General features: G+C 59.9%; 1 protein-coding gene across 1 annotated transcript; it reads right to left on the reverse strand.

The window, feature by feature from the left end:
* Positions 1-2481: 2481 nt before the first annotated feature.
* On the reverse strand, positions 2482-11436 carry LOC117066823. Its single transcript, XM_033182591.1, is given in 5 exon segments — positions 2482-3319; positions 3321-3613; position 3828; positions 4245-4348; positions 11381-11436. Coding segments are annotated over 5 exon segments (744 nt in total). The 5' UTR covers positions 11423-11436; the 3' UTR covers positions 2482-3015.
* Between the last annotated feature and the right edge of the window lie 1022 nt (positions 11437-12458).

Genomic DNA, 12458 nt, shown 5'->3' on the forward strand with positions numbered 1-12458 from the left:
CCTCTCCTATGGCTGTAGCTGCCCTCCAGGTCTCAGGGGGTAACAGCTCCCCTTTGTTGCTGGCCCTGGGTACTGCACAGCTCTCCTTTAATTCACATATTTTCCATTTATTCAACTCTCCTCAAACACCCTGTCTGAGGGTGCCATAAAAATGTAAGAGTGTGTCAATTGCCCATATCAAAAAACATGCTTGTACGTTCCACTTGGAGTAGTTTGGAGGGGAGACTAATGGAAACTGGGGGGAGGCGAGCCTCCAAGCCTCCGCTGGGGCCACCGCTGTGTCCCGAGGGCCCTGGAGTAGGAGGTGTCAATGACGGACTCAATGAATGAATGAATTGATCCCACCACCACCAACTGCAGGCCCACCTCTTCCTTCCACAGCCCACCTCGGCCTCCCAGTCTCGCCAGGTGGCACTGCCTTCGCTCCTGGTCCCTAAGCGCCGCTCGCTTCACCTCCCGCGTGGGCAAGGGGCAGCCGCGACGCCGGCCCAGCGCCTCCGAGCCGGGAACCGCACAGCTCCCGGCGATGGCCCCCAGCCCCGCGCGCCCGAAATCACGACGCCGCTCGCAGGCGGCCTTGGGACGGCAGGGACGGCTGGAGGTGGCGCGGATCGCGTCCCCGAGGCGCGCAGCGCGCGACCGAACCACGCGCCCCGCCCGCTGCGGTCCGCGAACAGCCGCGCGCACCGCCCCACGTGGGGCCGCACGAGCTGGTGGTCCCCGCACCCGATTGGCCGCCGCACAGCCAATTAGAGAGCAGAGGAGGTAGCGGCCGCGCCGATTGGCCTCGGCGGGCCGGCCCGGGGGAGGGGGCGGGGCCCCTTTTGTTCTCTCCGCACCCCGGGGTTCGCGCGACTGCGAGCGCCCCCACCTCGGAGCCGGGGTCCGCGCTGGGGGTCTGGAGGGGGCGGGGGCGCGGCCCGACGCCCCACCCCCAGCTTGTTCACAGCCACCAGGGCCCAGCGCCTGAAGTGCTGGGACGAGCGCTTTCATCTCCGTCCCTCAGTTTCCCTCCCCTCGTCTTCTCCCTGTGTCCTGGGAGTTATGGAGAAGCGCAGCCCTTGGCAAATTAGCCTGGGACCTTCCTAAAACCTAAGCCAATGATAGACAGGCCCGATCTTGCCTGAGAGAGACCCCCAAGCCGGAGAGGCAGGTGTCCAGGTAACCCTAACCTGGGAGTTTTCAGGGTGAGCTTTCTCCTAATCACGGCTGGGGCGTCTTCGTCCAAGGTGGGGCTGGATGGGGGTGGGCAGAGGCCCCCATAGCCACAGCCTGGCCAGCTGTGCAAATGCTCTCTTAACCGTCCACCTTTTCAGTCACTCAACCAACCAGTCAGTTCATAGCACGGGCCTCCCTCTGGGATGGAAAGTGGTGGCCCCAGGGACCAGGGACCTACACAGGGAGAGAGTGCTGTGATCCGGGCAGGGGTGTCAGGGGTTCAGCCTGGGTCTCCTGACCTCCAGGCCCACATCTTCCCTTAGACAACACCTGAGAGGATCTCCCAGCGCCACTGTGGCCACACACATCCCTGGGAGTAGGACGGGCCACCGCGCTGAAGCTGTGAACACAGGGCTCCCAATCTGTAGGCGAGGGGCCTCTCCCCTGCAGGGGACAGGATCAGGACCCTGGGAGCCCCCAGTCCACCTCCCAACACTTATTACCTGGAAAATCCGCCAAGCCCGGGTTGATGAAGAAGGTGGGACCCTGACAGTGGCCTGGGCCTGGGATGGCAGCCTGACCAAAACGGGGGTCATCTCCAAGGTCATCCTCCCAGACCTGGGAGTCTAAAAACATTAAACCCTTCAGAATGACACATTTGCGTCAGATCACTGTTCAGAACGCCGCTGGTGCCATTGACAGAGCAGTCCTTGGGCTGAAGTGGCTGCACTGCTCTGGTGAGTGGGGGCACCTGCGCGAGCTCCCAGACCCAGAGGCCTCCCCCAAATCCTGGTGTTAGTGGCCATGGAAGGACTCCCAGACCCAGAGCCTTGGCAGGTGTCTGCAGCTCCCCGGGGGCGGGTGCTGGGAGGCTGACATCTGTGGAGTGCTTTTACTGTTGAACAAATTGAATCAATTAAACAGGCCCCATCGGGGTGGCTGGGAGCAGTGAACAGGAGGGAAGAGGGGAGTGGAGCCAAGAGGACAGCCTGAGGGCGTCTGTCTCCCCATTCGGGGTTCAGACGCACCTCTTTCCCTGGATGTTCCAGGGCAGGAGATCCCCGTGTTGACAAGAGGGAGGTGAGCTAGTGGAGGTGGAGTGGGAGGAAAGTCAGTGGGGACTGTCCCTGTTTTGTGTCCCCTGAAAGCACGCCAAGGCCTGTGTCTCCTACCCAGCCACCTCTGGGCTTCTCAGCCCCCAGCCCTGTGACCCTTTGAGGCACCGGAGCTCCCAAGACACCCCAGCCTCCTTTCAAAGGCATTTTATTGCTTTCACAAGGAGGCCTCCGGAAGCTGGAAGTCTCCACCAGAGAAAGAGAGGAGGCTGCCCAGGGAGGCTGGAGGAGGCGGAGAGGAAAGAGGAAAGACGGTGGGGGTAATAGCAAGGGCCCAGGGTCACCCACCTGGAGCGGAAGCCTCCCCCTTGGGCAGGCTGAGAATGACGCAGGCGCCGGCTGCTCTGTGACCCAGCTGACTGAGGGACAGCCCCTGCCCAGGAGCTCCAGCAGCTGCTGCAGCATCCCTCCTGCCCAAGCAAGGCCACAGGGCCACCCCTCTAATCCGCCCCCAGAGGCCCAGTGCCACTGCCTCTCCTCCAGCTGCTGCTCAGGGGAGTGAGGTTTCCTGAATGAGGCCACCGGCAGCGGGCGGCCAGCCCCTCTCAGCATGGCACTTGCCCAGGGCCTGGGCTCCGTCACATGCCAGGACAGTGGTCACCATCACCCTGGACAGACCGCCTCTGTCCCTTCATGTCAGGTGACCATTATTGGGCCCCCTGAGGCAGATGAGCGTCTCACCAGCAAGCTCCCAGGGAGGACAGAGTGGTCAGGGCCTGCCCATCCGCCAGCATTCTGGCCCCTAGGCCCACAGACTGAGGGCACTGGGAGGCACCAGGACGGGCTGGTTTGGCCGAGGGACCTGCTTCTTGGGCAGCACCAGGAAACAGCCGGGGACCAGGGCTGGAAAGCGCTGAGACCCTCCCAGCGCCCACATCCATGGCGTGAGCCCTGTGTGGGTGCGGCCCCTTCCACAGGCCGAATTCCAGGCCCAGCTGCTGCAGGAGGGACTGCCAGCCAGGGGCGCAGGGCAGAGGGTGGGGGAAGGCGTGGCGCTCGCGCTCTTGGTTTTTGCTTGGATGGCGCGGGCTGAGGACCCCCACACCTGCGCTGCGGTGCAGAGGTGTTAGGATCCGAGGGGGCTGCCGGTCTGGGCCGGCGCGTTCAGGCCCAGGGCGGTGGGGTGGCCTCGGCGTGCGTGGCTCGGTTGTCTGCAGGCAGGCACGCGGCACTGTGAGAAGCGAACGTCCGTGACTTAGTCCACGGGACCGTTTCTGCATTTTCACCCCAACCTGAAGAGCTGCAGCGCAGCCGCGAGACAGGAAGTCGCTGCCAGGTGGGTCGGGACCGCGATCTGAACTCGCCTCTGCGGCCTCCCGCTCTAGCCGCCGGTCGCAATCCTGGCGTGAACCGGGAGATCAACCTCCGGCGCCCGCCACAGGCGCCCTCCCGCGGGAACCAGCAGGCAGGAGCGGTGCGGGGGCGCCCTCCAGCGGCCGTGACCGGGATGGCGGCCGCCTGCCAGGCCTCAAGCGTGGCCGCGTGGGCAGCGCGCGCAGCCGGCAACTGAAAGCCAGGAGCTCCTCCTGGGTGGGCCTTGGGATCCCTTCGCACCCTGTGCGGCCGCCTGTTGGTGAGCGCCCCCGCCCCTCCCCGCAAGGCCGGTGTTCCCAGCTGGATGGGCAGGCAACCTGGGAACCACAGGGAGCTGCTCCGGTTGGGAGGAAGAAGCCAGCTCGGTTCCCACCTGAGCCCCGAAAGGGGCCTGGCCAGAGGGAAAGAGCGCTCTGGGTTCGGGGGGCGGGGGGAGCACAAAGGCAGGAACTGGGGAGCATCAGGCCAGGAGATAGGGGAGAACCTACGCAGGAACTGGGGGAGTAGCCAGGCAGGGGCTGAGGAGCAACAGGCCAGGACCTGGGGGAACATCCCGGCCAGGAGCCAGGGGAGCAACCAGGCAGGAACTGGGGAGCATCAGGGCAGGAGCTGGGGGAGCATCGATGCAGGAGCTGTGTCGCGTGTTATCCCCGTCACCTGGAGTTGTGCGTCCTGGGAGGAGCACAGCATTTCAGGGCCCTCTCTGTACTGGAGCCGTCTCTGTGTGTCCATTCCGAAGGAGCCATCCTTCCCTCGCAGCTCTTCCAGTGGGATTGAGAACTGTTAGGCACACACCTGGTGAAGCATTGCTGCCCTTTCCCAGCCCCTGGCCTTGCCCTCCCTCCCCAGCCCCTGGCCTTGCCCTCTCCCCCCAACCCCTGGCAACCCCTTACCTACTTTCTATTTCTGTACTTGCCTATTCTAGATGTTTTATAAAGGGAATCAGACAGAAGTTGTCCTTTGTGACTGGCTCATCTCACTTAGCATAATGTTTTCAGGCCATCTGTGTGTGGTGTGCGTGGGAATTTCCTTCCTTTTTAAGGTTAAATCATAGTCCACTGTATGGAGGGACCACATTTATGGTCCATTTATGTTACTCCATTTATGGATGGACACATGGGTTCTTTCCACCTTTTCTCTGTGGTATCGTTGTCAACATTTGGAATAACCGGTGTTGAGCACACTGTTTGTGTTCCTGCCTCCAGTTCTCTGGGTGTGTGACTGCGCGGAACTGCTGGGTAATTCTACCCTCCGCTCTTTGAGAACCACTAAAGTGTTTTTCACAGCGCATGCATCGTGTGAGAGGTCCAGTTTCTCCACATCCTCTCCAACACTTACTGTTTTTATTATCGTTCTTCTTACACAGCTTTCATTTTAAAAAAGCAATTTTTTTTTTTTGAGACGGAGTCTCACACTGTCACCCAGACTGGAGTGCAGTGGCACAATCTCGACTCACTGCAATCTCCGCCTCCCAGGTTCAAGCAATTCTGCCTCAGCCTCCCGAGTAGCTGGGATTACAGGCGCCCGCCACCACGCCCAGCTAATTTTGTGTTATTTTTAGTAGAGGCGGGGTTTCACCCTGTTAGCCAGCATGGCCTGGATCCCCTGACCTCGTGGTCCGCCCACCTCGGCCTCCCAAAGTGCTGGAATTACAGGCGTGAGCCACATCGCCCAGCCCAAAAGCAATATACTAACTGAAATAATTAACAAATTACAGAGATAGAAAAAAAAATTTTTTTTTTTGAGACAGGGTCTCATTCTGTCACCCAGGCTGGAGTGCAGTGACACGATCTCGGCTCACTGCGACCTCCGCCTTGCCCAGGCTCAAGTGATTCTCCTGCCTCAGCCTCCTGAGTAGCTTACAGGTGCGCACCACCACGCCCGCCCGGCTAATTTGTGTGTGTGTGTATTTTCAGTAGAGACGGGGGCTTCACCATGTTGGCCAGGCTGGTTTCGAACTCCTGCCTGGGGTGCTGGGATTACAGCTGTGAGCCACCGCACCCAGTCAAAATATTTTTTATTTACCTCCAACCCCACCACCTAGAGATGGCCACTGCTAATTTTTGTTGATCGTTTTTGGCAACAGACTTGTTTGCTTTCTTTTCTTTTCTTTTCTTTTTTTTTGAGACAGAGTCTCGCTCTGTCGCCCAGGCTGGAGTGCAGTGGCGCGATCTCAGCTCACTACAAGCTCCGCCTCCCGGGTTCACGCCATTCTCCTGCCTCAGCCTCCCGAGTAGCTGGGACTACAGGCGCCCGCCACCTCACCAGGCTAGTTTTTCATATTTTTTAGTAGAGATGGGGTTTCACCGTGTTAGCCAGGATGGTTTCGATCTCCTGACCTCATGATCCGCCCGTCTCGACCTCCCAAAGTGCTGGGATTACAGGCTTGAGCCACCGCGCCCGGCCTTGATTGCTTTCTAAGCACTGTTGTTTTGTTTTGTTTAGAGACAGGGTCTCGCTCTATGGCCCAGGCTGGAGTGCAGCGGCGCAATCACGGCTCACTGTAGCCTCTACCTCCCGAGCTCAAGAGATCGGGACTCCCGCCTCGGCCTCCCGAGTGGCTGGGACCACAGGCACGGGCTCCCTCCAGTCAAGCATTGTTTTTCTGACGCGCAGGATGGGAGCGGGGAGAGCGGGGCTGGCCGGGGGTCGACGGGGAGGCCCTGCGAGGGGCAGGCCCCGGCCAGGTGGGACGGGGCTCCGCGTCTCTCTGCCGGCGCTTCTGCGCACGGGCTCACTACTGGGGGCGGCCGGGATCACGGACTCGCTGGCCTTGTCTCCGGAGCGGCAGCAGGCGGCTTGAAGGAACGACCCCGCGGGCCGGCGCAGGCCTCCCCAAGCCCCGAGACCCAGCCCGAGACTGACCCTCCCCGCCCCTCGCCCCAAAGGCCCGCGGCGAGCCAGAAGCCACGCACTCATTGGCCGAGAGCGCGGCCGCCCGGGCCAATCACAGGGCGCGCGGTGGGGACAGCGTCAGGCGCGTGCGCACTCGGCCCTCCGCGGCGGTCTGCGGGCGGACGCAGCGTCGGCTTGTGAAGTTGGGGCGCTGTCCTGCCTCCTGGCGGGCCGGGAAAAGCGTCTCGTACATGCGCCCCCCGCGGCCCGCGACCCCCAGCCCTCGGCCTAGCCCCAGGCGGGTCGATCGCGCTGTCCCCAACCCCGGACGGGCCTCCTCCAGCTGCCGGGTGGAGAGGCTGGGGGGCTTCTCCCGAGGTCGGCGGCAAGGCTGAGAGCCCAGGCCCCACCGCGCCCGAGGAGACAGCCCCTCGCGGGCTCTAAAGGCCCCGGGGCCGCCGGGATGTTCCGGGCCCGGGTTGTGCCCGCTCCCGTTTCCGGCTCCGCTGCCCTCGGGCACTGTCCCCTACCTTGGTCTGGGAGAGGTCGATAAGGGGGCAGAGGGCGCTGCTAGGGGGCCCTGCGGGTCTCCCGGCCTCGGCCCCCCAAGGTGGCCCGAGCGGAGCTCTGCAGAAAGTCCTCAGGTAGCCACAGCCTTGGTTCCGACAAAACCCCTCGCACTGACCGGTCCTCAGCTGGCCTGGGCCGCCTACTGACCCGACCCCGACGCCTGGGCCCTCCAGGCCTCTCAGGGTCTCCAGGAAAGGGAATGGGCTGCGGGGCACAGCGAGGCTGGACAGCAGGCGCTGGCCCAGGACTCCCCTTGCCCAGAGGAGAAAATGGAGGCTGAGCCTCCGGGGAGCCCAGCTTGATGCCAGGAGCACTTTACAGAGGGACACGGGTGGGGGCTGGCAAGCACTTTACCCTTATGTAGTAACGGGAGGGCACTAAAGTCAGCAGCACGCCCCCGCCCCAACCAAGGCCACTGCCACCTCCCACCATCCCGACCGTCCTTTGCTCCCTCAACCCTTGTTGCTGTGGGGGCTTGGGGATATGTGAGATTCTCACTGGCCCGGACCTTTGCTCCCCATGGGCCGCCTGGCTGTAGAGCAGGACCCCCAAGTCATGGAGAGAAGGGCAGAGGCGGGCCGACCAGGAGCTCTGCGGAGGACCAAACTCTGGCCTGCGGACCCAGGGCTCTCTCTGTGGGTCACAAGGCTTGGAGCTCCATGCTCTGGCAAACTGGGCCTCATACCACCTGTCTGCCCTGCACCTGGAGAACTGACAGCCTACACGCCCAGCACTCAGAGCAGAAGCCAAAGCATTCCCGGAACCCACAGACCCCCAGGTAGCCTGGCCCCCTGCCCCAGCCCCCACGGCACTGACCTGGCCTCCCTGCAGCTCCTGGAATGCACCCAGGCTGTGCTCGCCCCGGGGCCTCTGTGTGCCCATCCCTCTGAGGACTGCTCTTCTTCTTGCTCTAGGCGCCCCCATCTCCTCCCACACATCTCTGCTCACATGTCTTCTCAGAGGGCCCCCACAACCCTGTCTAAATGTTCAGTCCCCTCTCCCACTCCTCATCCCCCTCAAGCCCAATTCCTGCTTGGGTTCTGGTAGCTGGCGCCCCTTCCCGCTGCTGTGGACCTGAGCTCTCTGCCCCTCTGTTTCCTGCCGCATCCTGCCTGGCTCCCAGGAGACCTCTCTAAGCATTTTCTGACAACAAAGCTGCAGCTGCAGATGCCCCATACGATTCCAGGCCAGCGTCAGCCCTCCTCACCCGCATGCACCACAGCTAAAGCACACATGAGCACTGCTGAACGCCACCAGTTCAGCTGCCAGAGTGCTGCATCCGTCCGCAAGGGAAACGGGGACCCTTCCATAGAAAACAGGCAAAGACTGAACAGACATTCACAATGGCCCCAAACAAATGGAAAGAAGCTCACGCCCTCCGAAAACCAAAGACATGCAAATTCACACAGCCAGGAAGTGTCATTTCTCACCTTCCGAACTGGCAAACATGGACCGGGGTGGTCCTGGGTGTTGGTGGGGATGCTGGCAAGGTGCCCTCAGGAAGGGAGGGCACAGCCCTGGGGGACCCTCTGAGCCTGCGGGGCACCTATTCGTGCTAAGGCATCAGGAGCCACAGCCCCTTGGGGACCCCATTAGCCTCACTGCGGCTAGGCCCGGAGAAGCCCCTCAGTGTGAGGATGCAGGAGCACTCAGCCCCAGCACAGGCCTACTGTTCCTTCCTGCCCCGACTCCTTCCCTGTCTCTCTGTCCCAGTGCAGTTAATACTGGATGTTTCTGAGTCACCAGCTCGAGGAGTGTGGCACGTCCGCCTGGTCAGGGGCCCCCCAGTTGGGGTGGGTGGCTCATGACCTCGGTGGAGGGGTCCCTGGGCACCCTGCAGGTGGCAGGAGGAAGCCAGAGTGGCCCCAGAAACACTCCTTAAAGGGCCAGTAAATCACAGCCCTGTCTGCCTACCCCCTCCACATCACTGCCGGACGTTTTTTATATTGATGCATTAATTTATCTTTAAAAATGGGCAACGCTGCTTGTTTGATTTCCACAGAGGCCACGCGGGGCAGAGAGTGACAAATTATTTCCTGACCCTCGAGTGGCTGATGTAATGAGTTCCCCACACTGAAGACCCATGTCCCCGGCTCCCAGACCCTCCTCGGTTTAGCTTGGGGCCACTCTCTGGTGCTGGGACATCACTAATGCTGTCCGTGATAGGTGACTTGTCTGAAGCCTGGGACGCCCATCCGTCTGGGACCTGTATCAGGACTGCTTGGCCTTGTCCCCTGCATCTCTCTTCCATGCCTTACAGGGGGCTGGGGGCCAGGTGGGGGTAGGGGCACTGCCCCTTCCTGGGGCCTGACGAGGCTGTGACCTCAGCTCATGGGAACAGTTTGGATGCTGCTCATTCGTTTGCCTACATCGCCAGGACAGGCAGGATCTGGGAGCATCACAAAAAAGGGAGTTATTCACAGCAAATATGAGTGTGTTCAAGAGTAAATCCAAAGGCAGCTTCCACAAGAATTCTTTGTCTACTCTGGACCGGCAGAGGCCATCTGAGCTCGGGACCTCCCAAGAAGGGATTCAGAGGAACCACATTCCACTTTCTAAGTGTGACCCTCAATCTGCTCCAAGTGGACTTGAGACATCTTAATAACAACACCAACTAGCTACTAAAACAAACACAGGCCGGAGTGCGTGTGCACACCCACACACACACAGCAGAGCAGCAGCCATCCAGGGTGGGTAGCCTCCCAGATGGCCCCACAGGCCTGCACCTCTGCCCTCCTGTCAGCCACACCCCACCAAGGGAGGGTCTGTAATCAGTAGAGCAGGGCAGAGGCGCCAGGAGGCCAGTTTAGAGAGACATAGCACACAGCAGCTTCTGTCCTGGTTCTCCTTCTCTCTCTCTCCCTCTCTCCCCCACCTCTCTCCCCGCCCCCCTCCCTCCCTCTCCCTCTCCCTCTCTCTCCCTCTCCCTCCCTCTCTCTCCCTCTCTCTCCCTCTCCATCCCCCCACCCCGTGCCATCTCTCCTTTCCCTTCCTCTACATGGGGAGGAACTCACTCTCTGCCAACAGCCAGGGGAAAAAGCTTGGAAGTGGATTTTCCAGCCCGGCACGCAGCCTCGTGGAAGACCACCCAGGTGAGTTGCTTCCTGTGCCTCGGCTGCTGTGAGATATGATAGCTGCTTGCTGTAAGCCCCTGTGTTTTGGAGTAATTTGTTACACAGCAGTAGAGGGCCAACGCACTGCTAAAGCAGCAGCAGGAGCAGGTGTAGCCAGGCACCTAAGAGGAGCTGGTTATAAACGCCGGGGAGTGGCTCAGCCTGTAATCCCAGCACTTTGGGGCCGAGGATGGAGCCAGCCTGGGCAACATAGTGAAACCCCGTCTCTACAGAAAATTTAAAAAATAAAACAGCCAGGCATGGATCCGATGCTTCCGTGAGGACTTTGAATCTCCAGGCAGTGACAAAGAAGGCATCAGAGACTCAGGATCAACAGCAGCTGGGCCACTCCCCCTCCCCCACTGAGCCACTCTGGGTGCAGGCGACCCTTCCTTGGGTTCCTTCCCACCTTCTGAAAAAGGTTCTGTCGACTGTGGCTTCAGTGGGACCTGATCACATCCCCAAGACTGCCTTTTTTCACTTTGTTACCGAGGGTTGGGCATCTGATTACTGAGGGTGGTGTGCACCTGTAGACACAACTGTTCCAGAGGCTTGATGCAGGAGGATCACTTGGACCACGGAGTTCCAGGCTGCAGTGAGCTGTGATCACACCACTGCACTCAAGCCTGGGCAACAGAGAAAGACCCTGTCTCAAAAAAGAAAGAACAAACGAATGAAAAAGAAAGGAAGGAAGAAAGGAAGGAGAAAGAAAGAAAAAAAAGAAAGAGGGGGGAGGTAGGCGTGGTGGCTCACACCTGTAATCCCAACACTTTGGGAGGCCGAGACGGGCGGATCACAAGGTCAAGAGATTGAGACCATCCTGGCCAACATGGTGAAACCCCCTCTACTAAAAATACAAAAAATTAGCCAGGCTTGAAGAGAATCGCTTGAAGTCGGAGGAAGAGGTTGCAGTGAGCTGAGATCGCACCACTGCACTCCAGCCTGGGGACAGAGCAAGGCTCCGTCTCAAAAAAAAAAAAAAAAAGAAAGAAAAGAAAACAGGGAAGAGGAGGGAGAGAGAAGACCTCAGAGTTGCGCGGCTTTCCTTTTCTGACCCAGGACATCAGGGGAAGCCCCACATTTGTGGCTATAGCCCTGGGATGGATGGAACCCAAACACCCTCCTCTCCATGTCTCCATTTCCTAGGGGCTGCAGGCCCGAGCTATCTGGTCCCTGGCAGGAGTCAGCTGTCTGGTCCTCCATTCATTTGCACATGGTGTTCCTTCTGCCCAGAAAATTCTTGGTCCTCCCATGTATCAGAAGCCACACGCTCACCTTCCAGGGCACTTCTGGCCACACGAGCATTTCCTCCAACATGGAAGGAGGGCCATCCCCTGCAGCAGACAGTACTACAGGCTTCAGGGAGCTGCCCTTCACCAGACGGGCTGTCTGCAGAGCCACCCACACGCCTGGAATACCATGGCACTTAGTAAATATTTGCTGACTCAGGGCATGCAGGTCAGCTCTCTGGTCTCTGCTAGGAACCAGAAAGTGGGGGGTGTGGTGGTAACAGGACTTATTTACACAGGTTAACAACCTGCCAGTGAGGTAGGAAGCTCCCACCACACTGATTAAGAAACTGAGGCACAAGGAGGTTGTATAATTTGACTCAGATTGCACAGCTATTAAGTGGCAGAGCCAGGACACAATCCAGGTAGGCTGGCTCTGCATCTACACTCTTAACCACTGCACTTGCTGCTTTCCTGGAACAAAACCACCTGCTTGTGGGGTGCCTCCCTCCATCAGCGCCTGCCCCACGCCAGCCAGCAACCGGGTCAGTGCGGCCTCTGCTCCATCATGATTGGTTCAGGCAATCCAGGCCTCAGCCAATCAGAACACAGCTCTCTGATCCAGCTCGCCTGGAGCGCCTGAGTTCTGCTGTTTCCCAGCATGGTGGCCTGGAGATGTCTCACTCCCTGTCGCCCAGGCTGGAGTGCAGCGGGACAATCTCAGCTCACTGCAATCTCTGCCTCCTGGGTTCAAGCGATTCTCCTGCCTCAGCCTCCCAAGTACCTGGGATTACAGTAAGTGACTCACGCCTGTAATCCCAGCACTTTGGGAGGCCTAGGCGGGCGGATCACGAGGTCAGGAGTTTGAGACCAGCCTGGCCAATATGGTGAAACCCCGTCTCTACTGAAAATACAAAAATTAGCCGGGCGTGGTGGCGTGAACCTGTAGTCCCAGCTATTCAGGAGGCTGAGGCAGGAGAATCGCTTGAACCCGGGAGGCAGAGGTTGCAGTGAGTCGAGATAATGCCACTGCACTCCAGCCTGGGTGACAGAGCGAGACTCCATCTCAAAAAAAAAAAAAAAAAAAAGAGAGAGAGAGAAAGAAAAGTGAGAACCTCTGTTTG

This window comes from Trachypithecus francoisi, unplaced genomic scaffold (assembly GCF_009764315.1).
Source record: "Trachypithecus francoisi isolate TF-2019V2 unplaced genomic scaffold, Tfra_2.0 Lachesis_group20, whole genome shotgun sequence".
Classification (NCBI taxonomy): Eukaryota; Metazoa; Chordata; class Mammalia; order Primates; family Cercopithecidae; genus Trachypithecus; species Trachypithecus francoisi.